The sequence below is a fragment of the Scyliorhinus torazame genome, chromosome 4, assembly GCF_047496885.1.
Source record: "Scyliorhinus torazame isolate Kashiwa2021f chromosome 4, sScyTor2.1, whole genome shotgun sequence".
Classification (NCBI taxonomy): domain Eukaryota; kingdom Metazoa; phylum Chordata; class Chondrichthyes; order Carcharhiniformes; family Scyliorhinidae; genus Scyliorhinus; species Scyliorhinus torazame.
This window is the reverse complement of record NC_092710.1, coordinates 146,376,306-146,394,727: the sequence shown is the minus strand read 5'-3', so window position 1 is coordinate 146,394,727 and position 18,422 is coordinate 146,376,306. Positions and strand designations below refer to the sequence as shown.

At 53.9% G+C, this 18,422-nt stretch overlaps 1 protein-coding gene across 4 annotated transcripts in view; it reads left to right on the top strand.

The window, feature by feature from the left end:
* Window positions 1-2,347, top strand: part of e2f6 (E2F transcription factor 6) — a 34,785-nt gene extending 32,438 nt beyond the window's left edge. For 2 of the 4 annotated variants that reach the window (XM_072498725.1, XM_072498723.1), the window contains exon 6: window positions 468-2,347. In XM_072498725.1, the coding sequence (XP_072354826.1) occupies window positions 468-481 (14 nt within the window). In that variant the 3' untranslated portion in view covers window positions 482-2,347. Of the gene's footprint in view, window positions 1-464 lie in introns of all 4 variants that reach the window. The other 2 variants (XM_072498724.1, XM_072498722.1) reach the window with 1 other exon arrangement.
* Window positions 2,348-18,422: the final 16,075 nt, after the last annotated feature.

The following is an 18,422-nucleotide window of genomic DNA, read 5'->3' as shown; positions in this document are numbered from 1 at the left end:
TGTTTAGGAGTGCATCCACCCTCAATGATTTCACTTAATATTTTGATTCAGCTGCTTCATCGGTACTGGCAACTTCCCCACCTAGGACAATGTAATGCAAGTTAGCAGTTTTTTTTATATCTTGCAAGCCACTCGCCTAGCATTAAATGGTTCCATGTTTGAACTTTTACCAGTCTTAAGATCATCCAACAAACTTTTGCTGAATACGCATTAAATTAAGAGGCATGTGTTGTTGAGTTTGATGTTCAATTTAAATAGTTTTTCCATGTCCATCTGATTATTTCTACTTAACCTAATCAAACAGCAGCCAAAGGAGTTGTTAGGTTACCAACCTCTCATTTTATCAGTGTTTTTAATTGTTCTTTCTGGTCAGTCAAAAGCTCCATTGATATCCACTGCACATTTACCAGTTTCAATGTTTATAATTTCACCTGGTGTAACTTGTTTTCTCTGTCTTTTCTCAGCAGAAAGCACTTCATAATCACTGGCTCTTTTTGGCTCGTTATGGATAAATTTTATGGGTAAAATTAAATAATACCACAACAATTCAAGACATCCAAGATGGTGAAGGGAGGGAACTACATAGGACTTGGATGGGAATGTCCAGGCAGACGGCGATCGTACCACGAATCAGCAGCAACGCAGTGCGCGTGCAGGGTATTAATTGGAAATCAACGTTAATGTGAGGACATCCTGTATTATCCCAACATTGTCAAAATAACCATCATGAAATATGGTTTTTAAATCGAAAGGTTATTCTGTTGATGGATTAATGAGTGCTACATTAAACTATGTTTTTATGTTTATTTACTCTAACAAAGGATAACTGTTCAAAGAATATCTTTAATTTATAAAAGCCTAATGGTTGTCACAATGTTCAGTGCAACACATTGTGATGCCAGCACTCTGTTGCTTTGATTATTAAAATGCTCTCCCTCTTTACTGCCACCCCTCCCACTATTTATGAATTCACCTGCAATTCTGAAATGATGTGCCAATTGGCGAACAGAGTAAATCACTGAGAGGGAATGAAAATAGACAAATTATCCCTGCAACTAGTGTACTTTCTCATGGTTGAGTCAGGACAACAGTAATGAAGTCTAACTTTGGGTTGATACTCTGCCCCATAGTCATAATTGGTATTGACCAGGGTCAACCAATAAAGAATGGGAAACAGGAGGGATATCACCTTGAAATTTTAAAAATATGTTTGACTATGCTAATATCAAAATGTATGACTAGATCTCCACATTATGTCAGGTACTTTCCCTTCATCTAAGACCTCACTTTGTAATTTGAGTAGCCTCCAAGGTGTGGGTCTTAGCTCTGTTGTTTCTGGAATAATTAGAATTAAGACCTGAGGAAACCAGTGCATGACTGCTTTTATGGTTGCTATTGAAGAGACTAGCACTATCGATTTGGGCTTAAATATAAAATTCTTCAAATGGGCACAACTCGAAAGCAGACTATGGGTGGGCGATAAATCAGATTTCCCAAATTTTAAGTGTAATAATCATCCCTGCTGCTAAAACTTCCCATGGAACTCCAGTTAATATTGGTGTCATTCAGCTTGATCAGGATGTACTATATATCTTTGTAATTTTATTCTGTATAAATTTGTTTTTTCTACCAAAACCCATAATTTTGAAGGCTTAAATCATTGTATGTATCAACCAGGGGGCTATATCAGGTTAGCTCATATTCAAGGAATGTTGATATATTCTGCCTGATTTGATATGTGGAAAGTAGAATCCGTTTTCTTGCCCAGAGAGGTACCAGAATCTCTCATGCTGCAGGATATTACTTTATCCACACTTAAATGCTTTCTCCTTTTCACTTGTGAAGATATTAGGTTTCTCTATTGCTAATCATTTGCTAATTGACAAGATCGGTGGCTGGCTCCCTTGTGGTTTAAACAGCAAAAAATGCATGGTTTTACCTCAAATGTTCCTCTGTTGTAACACTACCGTTTCTTTTTACAAACTGGGATGCTTCTTTTGGAGATTTTAAATTGTGTTGTGCTTATAATAAGCAGAATTGCTGCTCAGATTGCAAAATAGGCAAGTTACAATACTGTATATAAAATCTCAAGATATACTTTAGTCAGACATTTTATACTTGTTCATCAAATGAATTGTAATTATGCCAACCTAATTTATCTGGATGAACTTTCTCAATTTTAAATTTAACTTGATTGACTTATGACCCAGCCTGCTGTTCGGTGATGCAATTATAATTTAATGCTTTTTGAAAAGTCCGCTTTTTTTTTTGTATTGATATATCAATATATGTAATGTGTTTTTTAATCATTTCTGAACTGTAATAAAATCTTGTATTTGGTACCTGCTGTTTTTGTGTGCAGTAACATTATTTAGGATTTGATTGACAGTAACAGCTGTATTGTATTGCAGATGCATCAAGATATTTGCCTGCAATAAAGTGTCATACATTAATTCATTCACTGATTTATGCTGTGCCCGAAGGGGGCTATTGTCTGCTGAGGCTTCATCCCAAGCCGCTTTCTTGGCAGTTTGTGTCAGAAGTGGGTTGTCATTACCTTCCATTCTCGGGGACAGAGCACGGAGCCAGGTCCCAGAGTCTACCTCAGCTGGAACAGGAATCAAAGCCGCGCTTTGTTTATCCTGAATCACAAGCTGGCCATCGAGCTAACTGTTGTGCCACCTCCCCATAGTTCGAATAGAAACAAATTGAGACACCTAGATGTTGATTTTTCAAGGAGCGGGAGGATTGATGGATATAAACTAATGTAGCAGGGGGGTGGGAATCAGAACAGTAAGCTAGCGAGTGCAAAGACTTGGGATGAGCATGGGACCAGGCTGGCTAAGAGGAAGGGCAAGCTGGGGGAGGTTGAACTCAGTGGATCTGGTGTTTATCTGCTTCAATGCACGGAGTAGAACAGGTAAGACATGAACTTGGAGCCTTTATTCATGCGTGGAACTTGGATGTGGTTGCGGTAACGGAGACTTGGTTAAAAAAGGGACAGGATGGCAGCTAAATATACTGGGAAATAGGTGTTATAGGCGAGAAAGTGGAGTTGTAATACTGGTTAGGGAACATATTACAGCTGTTCAGAGGGAGGACACCTTGGAAGAATTCAGTAAGGCACTGGGTAGAACTCAGAAACAGGAAGGGAGCAGTCACTGATGGAGGTGTACTACAGGCCTCCCAACAGCCCACGGGAAGTTGAACAAATACGTCAGCAGATTCTGGATAAATGTAGAAATAAAAGGGTTGTTTAGTGGGAAACTAATTTTCGGCATATTGACTGGAAATCCCTTGGGGCTAGGGGTCTGGATTGTGAGGAATTTGTTAAGTGTGTCCAGGAAGGTTTTTTGGAACGATCTGTGGATAGTCCGACCTAGTACGAGGGAATGGGCCCGGCCGGGTCATCACGGTTGCAGTGGGGGAACGTGTGACGAACAGTGACCACATTTCTGTAAGCTTTCGGATACTCATGGAAAAGAACGAGTGTTGTCCTAGGGTTAAGGTGCTAATTAGGTAAGGCAAACTACAACCAGATTAGGCAGGATTTGGAAGCTGTGGGAGAGGCTGAGGCTAAACCCACATTTGGCATGTGGGGCGAAAGAGAAAATCTCAGCAAGTCTGGCAGCATCTGCAGGGAGAGAAATGAGCTAGCGTTTCGGGTCTGATGACTGCCGTCGACTCATCGGACTCGAAACGTTAGCTCTTTTCTCTCCCTACAGATGCTGCCAGACCTGCTGAGATTTTCTCATTCGTTTCAGATTCCAGCATCTGCAGTAATTTACTTTTATTTGGCATGTGGGGAGTCTTGAGGAGCAGTTGATGAGAGTGCAGAACAGGCATATGCCGATGAAAAGAAAAGGCAGGATTCAGGAACCGTGGATTACCAGGGAATTGCGAGACTAATCAAACAGAAAGGATGCATACATGAGGTCTAGGCAACTAAAAACAGATGAAGCACTTGAAAAATGCTAGTAAAGTAGAAAGCTCAAGCAGGGAGTTTGGAGGGCAAAAAAGGGTCACAAAATCTCCTTGGCAGACGATTAAGGAGAATCCCAAGGTATTTTATATGTACATTAGGAACAAGAGGGTAGCTAGAGAAAAAGTTGGTCCACTCGAGGACAAAGGAAAATTATGCGTAGAACCAAAGGAAGTCGGTGAGATCCTTAATGAGTATTTTGCATCAGTATTCACAAAGAAGAGGGACATGTTGATTGGTGGTGTCTCAGAGGGAGGTAGTAATTCTTAGAACAGGTCGTTATTACGAGGGAGGAAATGTTAGGTGGGTTAAAAAGCATTAAGGTAGACAAATCCCCAGGGCCAGATGGCATCTATCCCAGATTGCTGAGGGAGACGAGAGATTAAATCGTTGGGCCTCTAACAGAAATCTTTGTTTCCTCGTTGACCACCGGTGAGATCCCAGAGGATTGGAGGATAGCCAATCTTGTCCCGTTATTTAAGAAGGGTGGCCACCAGGTTTCCTCCCACAGTCCAAAGATGTGCAGGTTAGGTGGATCGGCCATGCTAAATTGCCCTTAGTGTCCAAAAAAATGTTAAGTGGAGCTTACGGGAATAGGGTAAACATATGGGCTTCAGTAGGGTGCTCTTTGTAAGGGCCGATGCAGACTTGATGGGCCGAATGGCCTCCTGCACTGTAAATTCTACTATTCTATGATAACCCGGCTAATTATAGGCCAGTGAGCTTGACGTCAGTGATAGTGAAATTGTTGGAAAAAAACTCTCGGAGATAGGGGGCTAGATTCTCCGATTTTGAGACTAAGTGCTGACGCCGGCGTGAAAACTGGTCTTTTATGACCTCTAAAACGATGCAATAGCTGCATGGATTCAGCAATTCTAAATGGGCTAGCACCATCGCCACGTGGAACGCAACTGTTTCCAAGCAAAACGGTGCTGGACTCGTGAGGTCTGTGATTGGTGCAAATGAGACTCATACGCTGCAGCTGCACTTAAAACGATCCATTCCCCTACACACACCGTCCCGGTCAACAAGATGGCTGCAAGGAGAGCAGCGCCACAGTTCAGGAACCCTGAGCTGGACGCTGTGGAGGAGAGGCAGATGATCCTGTTTCCCCTGCCAGGTGCAGCCATCCATGGGCGAAGGTGGCAGACGCGGTCAGTGCCGTGGGCAATGTCATCCGGACTGGCATCCAGTGCAGGAAGTAACTGCACGACCTCCTCAGGGCGGCCAGGGTGAGTAGACAGTGCTGTGCCCCTGGCACCAACTCCCCCCCCCCACACACACACACCAGCATCCCCCCCCCCCCCGGGGAATGGCTGAACCCCCACCCAGTCCCACATGCCAGCACCTGACCTGCGGTCCCTCACCGTGAACGAGCAGAGGGCATTGGATGTGGTCGGCGGCCCAAAGGAAGGCGAGCAAGTGAGAACCTGCTCAGTTGCGGATCCCCATGAAACGTGTGGGCACCCTCCCCCTGGCCCATTGTCTAACCATACATGTCGTCTTGTGTCTTACAGGACCTGCCGAAAATGGGACCGGTCCATCCAGAGATCCCCGCCCCCCAGCCAGTGCCAGAGCCGATACCCCCCAGATGGCCGAGCACTGATGAAAGAGCAGCCTAAACACCCGGCCTCTTCCCGAGACCCAGGAGACCCCAGAGTTCAGGTCGTGGGAGGACACAGATCCATCACAGCTGTCTCCAACACTCACCGCCCTCTCACAGGCAGCCACCTGGACATCCTCAGCGTGGCCCAGTCACAGCATGCCTCAGCTGAGAACATCGGCAGCATTGCCCAGGCATGGCGCAGACACTGGGCGGGGTGGTCCAGTCCCAGAGGGAGGTGTCCCAGGCACAGAGGGACATGGCCCAATCCCAGGGGGACGAGGCCCAGTTCCAGAGGGCATGGCCCAGTCACTGGCTGATGTGGCACAGACCCTCCGGGTGGTGGCACAGTCACAGACGGAGATGGTCCACTCCCAGTGTGTCTGCTGGTGGGGGGGGTGGGGGGGGGGGGGGGGGGGGGGGGGGGGGCTTGGAATGGCTGCGTTCGCACCACCGTCCCATGGAGTAGCCTGGGAGCCATTGGGCACCCCAAGGGAGGAGGAGATGTTGGGGCCGGTGACTCCCGCAGGGGAGGTGCCGGAACAGCGCAGCACCTCGTCAAAAGGCAGGAGTCACAGCAGGCCGCTTCCACTCCTGCTGCACCGTCTGGGAACCACCTACGGGTAGTGTTAGGGCCCGTGAGGTCAGAAAGTTAGACACCATGGGCGAAATTCTCCGTTATCGGCGCAAAGTCCGCCGATCGGTGCAAAAAACGGCGCAAACCCGACGCGTCACGCCGCAAAAATCATCGCGAAGTCTCTGGCCCGAAATGGGCTAGCAGCAACGTGACGGGACCCGCGCTTGTTCACGTGGTCCACGCCGTGCAGCGACCGGAACACCCGACCGGAACACCCGACCGGATGGCCGGCCGCCGCTCAGCCCCGAGGTTCCAGTCACGGGATGTGGAGGCGCTCCTGGACGCAGTGGAGCAGAGGAGGGAGGCCCTGTATCCCGGGCACGGCCGCAGAGTTGCCCCACGCCACAGCCGGCGTCTGAGGAGGGAGGTGGCAGAGGCCGTCACCGCTGTGGCCCTGACACCACGGACAGGCACCCAGTGCCACAAGAAGGTGAACAACCTCGTCAGAGCAGGCAGGGTGAGCCTCCCCCCCACCTGCCCGATATCCATATCCCCCATATCCGCCCCCCCCCATATCCCCTCTCCCCATATCCCCCCTCCCCCATATCCCCCCTCCCCATATCCCCCCTTCCCCATATCCCCCCTCCCCCATATCCCCCCTCCCGCATATCCTCAAGTGAATCCAGCCCTAACCTTAACCTCTGCAATACACGCGCAACCGATGGCGTGCATTCATATACCTGCCTAACACTGTTGCCTTTTACCCCTGCCACCCCCCCCCCCCCCCTCGCCACAGGAGAAGCACGCACACAACAATAGGGAGCATGTGAGGACTGGAGGAGGCCCCGCTGATGAGAGGCCACTGACCGTACACGAGGAAAGGGCCCTGGAACTGGCTGGCGGACCTGACGACCGGGAGGTTGCTGATGCAGAGGTCGGGGGCGTACTAGCAAGTGAGCCACCGACAGCCCGTCCCCATATCCCCCCTCCCCCATATCCCCACTCCCCCATATCACCTGATCACTGCCTGCGTGTCTAACCATGCATGCTTCATTGTGTATCGCAGGAGCAAACGTCGAGGCACCCATCCCCGCAGATGCAGACCGCCCGCAGGATGCCCCTCGGAGACCACAGGAGACGGAGAGACCCGCACCCTCCAGCATGCGACGCCCACAGAATGCCCCTCGCACACCACGGGAGACGGAGAGACCCGGACCCTCCGGCATGCGACGCCCACAGGATGCCCCTCGCACACCACGGGAGACGGAGAGACCCGGACCCTCCGGCATGCGACGCCCGCAGGATGCCCCTCGCACACCACGGGAGACGGAGAGACCCGGACCCTCCGGCATGCGACGCCCGCAGGATGCCCCTCGCACACCACGGGAGACGGAGAGACCCGGGCCCTCCGGCATGCGACGCCCGCAGGATGCCCCTCACACACCACTGGAGACGGAGAGACCCGGACCCTCCGGCATGCGACGCCCGCAGGATGTCCCTCGGAGACCATGGGAGACGGAGAGACCTGGAGCAACAGGGAGACGACGCCCCCGTCACGTGCGGGTGCGACGACGCAGGCGTGTGCCACCCAGCGACGAGAGGGGCAGCCACAGGCCCCCGTCACAGCCGAGCCAGGACACCACTACCCGGGACACCCCTACCCGGGACAGCACTACCCAGGAAGACGAAATACCGGACAGTGACACAGAGTGGATGGGTGGAGACGAACCCCCACCACAAAGTGCCGTGGACTCAGAGTGGGACGAAGAGCACGACACAACGCCACTGCTGTCACCAACAGCCTCCACCATCGCAGAAACACTCACCTCAGTTGGGCACTTTAGTGATGAGGCGTCTGCTACACTCACTGGTGCGCACAACACAGCCGTCTCGGTACAGCAGGTGGAGGTAGGAGCAGCAGAGGGGCCTGGCGGTCGGAGGGCAGCCCAGCCCAAGCGAACATCTGCCGCCCAGATGGATCCCGGGTTCCTGGAGTTACCACACCCACCCATAGATCCGATGCAACCACCGACCCGGAGACGAGCGAAGAGGGTGACGGCCGGCTTGCGGCGGCTGCAGTCGCAGGTGGAGGAGTCCACCCGCGTCCAGGAGCTGGGAGTGGTCCCGGTCATGCGTGCCACCCAGGCTGACACCGCACGGGTGGCGTCCGCGGTGGAGGCAATGGGTGCGACGGTGTCAGACATGGGGAACGGTTTGCGAGGCCTGGGGCTTTCCGTGCAGGCGGCGTCTGTGGCCCAGGACATGGCTGCCCTCTCACAGGAGGCCATGAGCCAGTGCCAGCGCCAGATGGCAGAGGCGCTCAACGCCATGGCCCAGTCTCTGCAGGCCATGGCCCAGTCTCAGCAGGCCTAGCCCAGTCTCTGTAGGCAATGGCCCAGTCTCAGCAGGCCATAGCCCAGTCTCAGCAGGCCATGGCCCAGTCTCAGCAGGCCATAGCCCAGTCTCAGCAGGCCATAGCCCAGTCTCTGCAGGCAATCGCTGAGGGCATCGGCGCCATTGGCCATGTGCGAGCCGGCGTCGCACAGTCACAGACAGGGTTTGCCAATCCACTGGGCTCCATGGCTGCAAACCTGCAGACCCCTGTTGATACCAGCACGTGCCTCCAGGACTGGCAGCGCCAGATGTCGGGGGGGGGCGTCGGATGGCCAGTCTGTTCGCATCCCCCACCCATGTAGAGGCCTGGGGGCCTCCTGTAGGGGAGGTCCCGGAACACCGCGACACCTCGGACTCCCCCCCCCCCTTCCGTCCCAGGTGCATCGGGTGGGCAATGGGCAGGGCAGGCTGGCAGCTCGCCATCCCAGTCACCCGGGCCGCAGCCTGGCCCATCTAGGCCAGGACGCCCCAGGAAACGGCCGCCAAAGGGATCCCGTGTCAGAGGGCAGGAATCACAGGGGTCCACCTCCAGTTCTGCTGTACTGTCTGGGGAACCACGTAGACGTAGTCAAAAGGCCCGTAAGGCCAAACAATTAGACACTGAGTAAGTTGGCACGGGTGCAGGGCACAGATGAGTTTTAGGGGCTAGGGCACGTGCATGAACTCCTTTGGTTATTAAAGTCAATGTTACACCTACAGAAGCTGCCTTTGTGCTCTGTCCAAAGCGTGCGGGGGTGTCATGTACGTTGAGCGCAAGTGTGTGTGTGTGAGGGGTGGTCTTACCTCAGCCCCAGGTGAGTCTGCCCCTTCCCCCTGGGCCGCCATCAACATCCCCCCGGGCAGAGGACGGGACCGTGCGCTGCAGCGTCACAGCCGCATGCAGGGATGGTCCGGGTGGATGGTGGTACTGTGGCCATGGGTCAGACATAGTCCAACGATGTGGAGCCAGGAGCTCATTGCAGGGCGGGTCGTCATCATCCTCCATGGCCTGCAATAGACACGCGTCCACCCGCAACTGTGTGAGCCCGGCCATTGTGCCGCAGGTGGATTGGCAATGGGGGGGGTGGTGTGCATGCGGGTGGAGTGGGTGGGGTTGGGGAGGGGGGTGAGGGTGCTGGGTGGGTGGATGGGTGGGGGATGTGGGTGGTCGGCTGTTGCCATGGTGTGCGGTCTGTGGCCATACTACCCGATTCCCACGCCCATCTAGTCAGTGAAGTGGGCGGCTATCAGCCTGTCCCGTGCCCGCTGGGCCAGACGGTAACGGTGGACAGCCACCCGCCTGTGTCTAGCCCGTCTGCCCTGACCATTGCCCCCATCCCCCTCATCTGGGGAGGACTGCGCCTCTTCCTGCTGCCCCTCCACTCCGCCCTCCTCTGCCTGCGGCACATCGCCCCTCTGCTGGGCTATGTTGTGCAGGACGCAGCACACCACAATGATGCGGCCGACCCTATCTGCCCGATACTGGAGGGCGCCCCAGAGAGGTCCAGGCACCTGAAACGCATCTTCAGCCCGCCAAAGCACCTCTCTATCACTCCCCTTATCGTTACATGGGCATCATTGTAGCGGTTCTCCGCCTCATTGCGTGGCCTCCGTATAGGTGTCATCAGCCATGATCGCAATGGGTAGCCCCTGTCGCCCAGCAACCAGCCCCTCAGCCAGGGATGGCGTCCCTCGTACATGCCGGTGATCGATGACCGCGACAACACGTATGAGTCGTGTACACTTCCCGGGTAACGGGCGCAGACGTGCAGGATCATCATGCGGTGGTCGCAGACCACCTGTATGTTCATCGAATAGGTCCCCTTCCTATTGGTGAACACGGCCCTGTTATCTGCAGGTGGCCGCACAGCGACGTGCATCTCATCAATCGCGCCCTGGACCATGGGGAACCCGGCCACGGCAGAGAAGCCCACGGCCCGGTCATCTTGGCTGGCCCGGTCCACAGGGAAGCGGATGTAGCGGTGCGCCATGGCATATAGGGCGTCTGTCACTGCCCGGATGCACCGATGCACCGATGTCTGCGATATGCCGGACAGGTCCCCACTCGGTGCCTGGAATGACCCCGTTGCATAAAAGTTCAGGGCCACCTTAACCTTGACGGACACGGGGAGAGGGTGTCCCCCGCCAGTGCCACGCGGTGACAGGTGTGCCAGCAGGTGGCAGATGTGTGCCACGGTTTCCCGCCTCATCCGGAGTCTCCTCCTGCATTCCCGGTCCGTGAGGTCCTGGTATGACTGCCGGGGCCGGTACACACGGGGCGCCCTCGGGTGCCTCCGTTGCCGTGGGGCCGCGACGTCGTCCCCCTCCTCGTCCTGTCGGTCAGGTGTCCCTCCAGCCTGGGCGGCTGCCGCCTGCCCCTCTGCGGCAGCCTGCGCCGCCTCTCTGGCACGCTCCTCCTCCTCCTCATCCGGGGCAACATAGACATTAGCGGCTGCCGCCACGGCGGCCAACATCGCTGGATGATCGGAAAACATGACGGCCTGGTGGTGGGGGGGGGGGGAAACGACGACATGTCTTCATTGCCCATACCCCCTCCTCCCCCCAGCCAGGTGGCATGGACTGCATGGGTCCAACTGTTGGAGGCTGGCACCTGGCCAGGTGGACCAACTCACTTGCCCTCGCACCCCCCCTCCCCGGCACGGACCCCCCCATCCCCCCATCCCCGGCACGGACCCGCCATCCCCCCTCCCCGGCATGGACACCCCCATCCTCCTCCCCGGCACGGAACCCCCCATCATCCTCCCCGGCACGGACCCCCCCATCCTCCTCCCGGGCCCTCCCCGGCACGGACCCCCCCATCCTCCTCCCCGGCACGGGCCCCCCATCCTCCTCCCCGGCACGGACCCCATCCTCCTTCCCGGCACGGACCCCATCCTCCTCCCCGGCACGGACCCCATCCTCCTCCCCGGCACGGGCCCCCCATCCTCCTCCCCGGCACGGACCCCCCCACCCTCCTCCCCGGCATGGGCCCCCCATCCTCCTCCCCGGCACGGACCCCATCCTCCTCCCCGGCACGGACCCCCCCATCCTCCACCCCGGCATGGACCCCCCCATCCTCCTCCCCGGCACGGACCCCCCCTTCCTCCTCCCCGGCACGGACCCCCCCATCCCCCTCCCCGGCCCTCCCCGGCACGGACCCCCCCCCATCCTCCTCCCCGGCATGGACCCCCCCCATCCCCCTCCCCGGCACGGACCCCCCCCATCCTCCTCCCCGGCACGGACCCCCCCTCCCGGCACTCCCCCGGAGCCCAGCCCACTCTAACCACCCCCCAGGCCGTCACCCACCTCCACGCTGGTCGGCGTAAACCTGGAGCACAGGTTGACGGCGATTAAAAGGAGGTTTGCTTTACGTCGACGTGACCGGTCATCACGTCGACGGGACTTCGGCCCATCCGGACGGGAGAATATCGGCAGGCCCAAAATCGGCTGCCTTGCGCCCACCCGTGCCATTCTCCGACGTCAGCGGCGCCATTAACGCCCCGCTGACTTTTCTCCATTCGGAGACTTCGGCAACCGGTGGGGGCGGGATTCACGGCGGCCAACGGCCATTCTCCGACCCGCTGGGGGGTCGGAGAAGGAAGCCCCATTTAAGTTGGCACAGTTGCAGGGCACAGTTGTTTTACAGGGGCTAGGGCACAGACTGTATGTATTCCTCCACAAGAAATTCCTGTTAACACAGTTAAACCCTGCTTCGGTGCTCTGTCTGATGGGTGTGGAGGTGGGCCAATCAATACTGGCCAGGAGGGGTGGGGTGGGGGACCAGTGCAGGCCCTGTGGGTCGACCATGCTCCCTACCCTCCCTCCCCCACCCACCATCCCGACCGTCCCCAGAACCCCCACCCCAGGGATTCGAAGGGACGTGATGGTGGCCAGCTCGCATGCAGGGATCACCCAGGTGGAAGCTGCAACTGTGGGCATGAGTCAGACATTGTCCCACGATAATGAGCACCGGAGGCTCATCGCAGAGCGGGCTGTCATCATCCTCCATCCCATGGACCAGACCCACTGTCACTGCCAACCAAGTGCCCCCAGCTTGTCGTGCCGCAGGTATGTGCCATGGAGGGGATGTGCATTCAGGTGGTGTGGGAGGGGAGGGAGTGTGGGTCTGGGATGGTGGTGTCCGGGCCCCTGCCCAGCAACCCCCGTCCCCCCACCCCACCCCAACCGGTGAAACATGTTGCGATGATGGGGTCCTGTGCGCGCTGGCCCTGGCAATGGCATTGTAGGGCCTCCCATGTCCCCCTACCCCGCATCCTCTTCGTCGGGCGAGGCCTGTCCTTTCTCCTCATCCTCCTCCAGCACATCGCCCCTCTGCTGGGCTTATTTTGGAGGACGCAGCAGGCCACCACGATGCGGACGACCCTCCTAGCCTCATACTGGAGGGCCCCTCCAGAGCGGCCCAGGCACCTGTAGCGCATCTTCAGGACTCCGAAGCACCGCTCGAGTGCATCCCTGGTCGCTGTAAGGGCATTGTTGTATTGGGTCTTCACATCGGTCAGTGGTCTCCGTATAGGCGTCATCAGCTACGACTGCAGCGGGTAACCCCTGTCACCCAGCACCAGCCCCTGAACCGGGGGGAGCCTCAATCCCCTCGAGGTTCACCGAGTGTGCCAAGATGAAGGAGTCGTGCACGCTGCCCGGGTACTGGGCGCAGAAGCGCATGATCCGTATTTGTTGGTCACATAAGAGCTGGATGTTCATGGTGGAAACCCTTTCTGTTGATGTATGGCGGCCTATTTTCCGCAGGTAGCTGTAGGGTGACATGCATGCCATCGATCATCCCCTGGACCTGGAGCATCCTGGCGATGGCAGCGAACCCCAGCACACTCGGTGATCCCCGAGGGGTTTGAAGAGCACCCATCCGCCCACCCTGCTACGCGGCTGCAAGATCCCGGACAGGTCCCCACTTGGCAAGGAACGACCCTGTCGCACAGAAGTTCAGGGCGATTGTCACCTTGACAGTCACCGGGAGCGGGTGTCACAGTCCCTCTGTTCATCCGCAGTCTCTGTCTGCATGCCCAGTCCGGAAGGTCCTCGAATGACATGTTAGCATAGCGCATACTCCCGTGCTCATCCAGGTACCATGGGCTACATGGTGGCCCCGGTTGGCACTGTGGACCCCACCATGCATGCCCCCCCCCCAACCCCCACCCCAGCCCTGTCGGTGCTCCCGGTCCTGGCGCCCGTCCCTGCTGCCAAGGGTACCTTTGGTTGGCACGGCCCTCACTGGGGGCTGCCGTGGGTGTTGCCCTGGGTGGTCCCCCGGTGGGTGGCGGCCGGTTGTGTGGGGAGTTTGGGGGCAGGGGGGGCGCATCCATACGGCTGGTGTCACTGTGTAGAACCAGAGGCCGGGGTGGGTGGTCAGCAAGGTGACCGCCTCAATGACAGTCAGTGCCTGGGCACCGCCCCAGTCCTGTTGGGGGGCATCCTGACTGCTCGTCCTGTTCCCCCTCTCCCCCGCCCCTGGCAGGCCCCTCCACCCCCACCCCGCCGCAGCCAGCATGGACGGTGTCTGGTCCAGCAGCCCGCAGTCCCTCCACGCCATTCACTACCTCCTCCCTCTCTCTCGCTCAGCAGCCAGGACGCCAGGTTCACGATTTTTATAACCACAAGAGAACGGTGCCGTCGGGAACTCGGCCTCAGAGGCGGTGAGTCGCGGAGGCCCCGGACCATGAGGTATCAGGCCCGCTAATGATATGCCTACTGTACTTTCAGCCTGCACTTACACCATTTTCAGGGTGCCTGGACATCCCGGTTTGGCGTCAAACCGGCGCCTATCGCAATTTCGGCGGCGGAAGTTATTCTCCGCCCAATCGCGTTTCCCGATTTTGCCGTTGGCAAACGAAGAATCCAGCCCAGGATCTATGCACATTTGGAAGTGAATGGTCTTATTAGCGACAGACAGCATGGTTTTGTACGAGGGAGGTCATGTCTCACTAATTTAATTTGGTTTTTTGAAGAGGTGACGAAAATGATTGATGTGAAGGGCTGTGGATGTTGGTTACATGGACTTTAGTAAAACATTTGACAAGGTCCCTCATGGCAGGCTGGTTCAAAAGATTAAATCACACAGGGTCACGGCTGAACTAGCTAGATGGATTCAGAACTGGCTTGGCCATAGAAGACAGAGGGTAGCAGTGAAAGGGTGTTTTTCCGAATGGAGGTCTGTAACTAATGGTGTTCCGCAGGGATCGGTACTGGGACCTATGCTGTTTGTAATATATATAAATGACTTGGAAGAAAACGTAGCTGGTCTGATTAGCAAGTTTGTGGATGATACTAAGATTGCAGGAGTTGCGATAGTGATGAAGATTGTCAGAGTAAACAACAGGATATAGATAGGCTGCACAATTGGGCAGAGAAATGGCAGATGGAATTTAACCCGGAAAAATGCGAGATGATGTATTTTGGTAGATCCAATTCAGGTGGGAGCTATAAAATAAATGGCAGAACCATCAGGAGCATAGAGACACAAAGAGATCTGGGCGTGCAGGTCCACTGATCCTTAAAAGTGGCAGCACAGGTGGAAATGGTGGTAAAGAAAGCATATGGCATGCTTGCCTTCATTGCATGGGGTGTCGAACATAAAAGCTCGCAAATTATGTTACAGTTATATAGAATGTTGGTTAGGCCACATTTGGAATACTGTGTCCAATTCTGGTCACCGCACTACCAGAAGGAAATGGAGGCTTTGGAGAGAGTACAGAAAAGGATTACCAGGATGTTACCTGGTATGGAGGGTATTAGTTATGAGGAGAGATTGAATAAACTGGGATTGTTCTCCCTAGAGAGACGGAGGCTGAGGGGCGACCTGATAGAAGTTTATAAAATTATTCGGGGTATAGATAGGGTGAACAGTTGGAGGCCTTTTCTCAGGGCGGAAATGACAATTACAAAGGGACAATTCAAGGTGAGGGGGACAGGTTCAGTGGAGATGTGCGGGGAAGGTTTTTTACACAGAGGGTGGTGGTGGCCTGGAATGCACTGCCAAGTGAGGTGGTTCAGGCAGATACGTTAGTAACCTTTAAGACTTATCTGAATAGGCACATGAACAGACGGGGTATGGAAGGATCTAGGCGGTTGGTCTAGATAGCACACGTGATCGGTGGAGGCTGAGAGGGCCAAAGGGCCTGTTCTTGTGCTGTACTGTTCTTTGTTCTTTATAAAGCCTGGGAGAGGCGATAGATACATTCTTGCTTGAGAGCAATTTCACAAGGGACGTTGGAAGCCTCTGGGTGAAAAGCCGTTTCTGATATATGGTGACCAGACATAACCAGTTGTACTACTTCCATGCAATATGTTATTTTGTAATCACTGAATTTTTGAAATGCTATTCCCTTTATCAAAACATATTTAAATTTTGAAACTCATACAATTAGTTAAGAAATGCAGGAATGGGAATAGAAATTAAATTAGAAAATTATCTTTTTGTTAAAAGTTATAATAGTCCCATGATTACTATATTTCTATGCAGGTGCTAACATGGAGACTGGTTTCTGCTTTTTAAAAATCATTATGTTTTCATGCATTTACTATATCACTTTGAATTAGGAATTGTTAAAGTAGCCCCCTTGGAGTTTCATGCATAAAGTGTTGGCATCACTGTCTCAAGTCGGCTCGAGTACAGCCGGGCACACAATAAAGCTGCTATTTTGTTCCATTTCAAAAGAGCACCCTCTGCTGTTTAAAAGGATGAATTTCCAAACCAGTCATCCTTATTTATTTGAGTGAGATTGCTAGTGTGTGTACTGGGTTAGGCATATGTACCACTCACAACCTCAATCTGTTTTGCATGGTACACTCTACCAGAAAACCTTAAATTAATGATTTTTAAAGTATTTAATATCAAATGATATGCAAGTTATCTGCACAACTAGCAAGCTTGGGGACAATGATCTTCTGCTACTGTCATGCAGTAATGTAGATGTTAATGTTGCATCTAAAGATAACCGCTTAGTGTCAGGATCTTGACTCAATACATGTGCTCATCATTTGTCTTCAATCTCCATGTGTTTGTGATGGCATTCCTATCAAGAACTTGACATTTTGTTTGCCTTTCATCAACACTTTGGAAAGATGTGGAAGACATTGGAGAGGGTGGAGAAAAGATTTACGAGAATAGTTCCAGGGATAAGGAACTTCAGGAAATGGATAGATTGGAGATGCACAGGCTGCTTTTAGAGAAAGGAAGGCTGAGGAGAATTGAGTTTTCTGACGATTTGCGCTTTTTTTTTCTATTCAAAACATCCTTTGATGCGGACTTCCGATGACAGCATGTAGGTGGAGGTCGCACTTCAGGTAGCACCTGCTCGAGGCTCTGGGTTTTGGATTTTAATGCCCAGTTTCAGGGGCAGTTTCTGAATGACTTGGTGCAGGAAGGTACAAGGAAGGTGGGAGACGTTGAAGTCCCAGAAGGAGGGCGCTTGAAAGAAGAGGGCGAGCAAAAGTCCGCCGACGAGTGAGTTGGTGAGTCCAGCGAGAAGAAAGATGGCGGAGGTTGGATTTCAGGGTGGGGCAGCTTCCCTTACAGTAGAAACTCTGATTGAGGTGATGGCCGGAGAATTTGAGAGACAGTTCACCACACACATGGAGGTCCTGGATGAAGAGATGATAGCTGCGATGAAAGAGTGGGTGGAGGAGGCGATTGCCCGGTGAAGGGGGCAGTGTCGCAGAAATCGGGCGAGGTACGGGAGCAAAGAGAGAAATTGAAGGGGTGGAGGAGGCTCTGTCGCAGCACAATGACTAGTTCGCGTCAATGGATGAGAAGCTACGGATGGTGACGGAAGCCAACAAAGGGCTCAGAGCCAAGGTGGAGGACCTGGAGAACAGATCACGGCAGCAAGATCTACCCATCGTGGGCCTGCCTAAGGGGGTGGAGGGCCCAAGGCCATCCGAGTATTTTGTGAAGATGCTGGAGGAGTTGATGGGGGTTGTGGAAGAACCCTCCCGATAGGAGCTGGACAGGGCACATCGGTCGCTCAGGCCAAAGCTGAAAGCTACCAAGGGCAGTTATCATTTGCTTCCATAAGTTCCATGTTAAAGAGATGTGAAAGAGAAGGTCCTGAGCTGGGCGAAGCAAAGGCAAGATGGTAGTATTGGAATATACCAGGACTTGTCAGTGGAACTGGCAATAAAGAGGGCTAAAAGGGGTCATGAAATATCTTTGGCTAACAGGGTTAAGAAAAATCTCAAAGCCTTTTATAAGGAGCAAGAGGGTAACTAGAGAAAGGATTGGCCCACTCAAAGACAAAAGAGGGAATTCATGCGTGGAGTCAGAGGAAATGGGTGAGATTTTTAATGAGTACTTTGCATCGGTATTCACCAAGGAGAGAGACATGACGGATGTTGAGGCTAGGGATAGATGTTTAAATACTCTAGGTCAAGTCGGCATAAGGAAGGGGGACATTTTGGATATTCTAAAAGGCATTAAGGTGGACAAGTCCCCAGGTCCGGATGGGATCCATCCCAGGTTACTGAGGGAAGTGAGGGACAAAATAGCTGGGGCCTTAACAGATATCTTTGAAGAATCCTTGCGCACGGGTGAGATCCCGGAGGACTGGAGAATTGCTAATGTTGCCCTTTGTTTAAGAAGGGTAGCAGGGATAATCCAGGGAATTATAGACCTGTGAGTTTGATGTCAGTGGTAGGCAAACTGTTGGAGAAGATACTGAGGGATAGGATCTATTCACGTTTGCAAGATCTCATAGTTGTAGGTGGAGAGCTCGATCCTCCACAGTAAGATCTTATCGTTCTTTATCTTGCCCCACTGTGCATTATCGAACATGAAAGCTACCGACCATTGGTCAGTGAGGAGCATGAATCTCCTGCTGGCCAGGTAATGCCTCCAGTGCCGCACAGCTTTTACC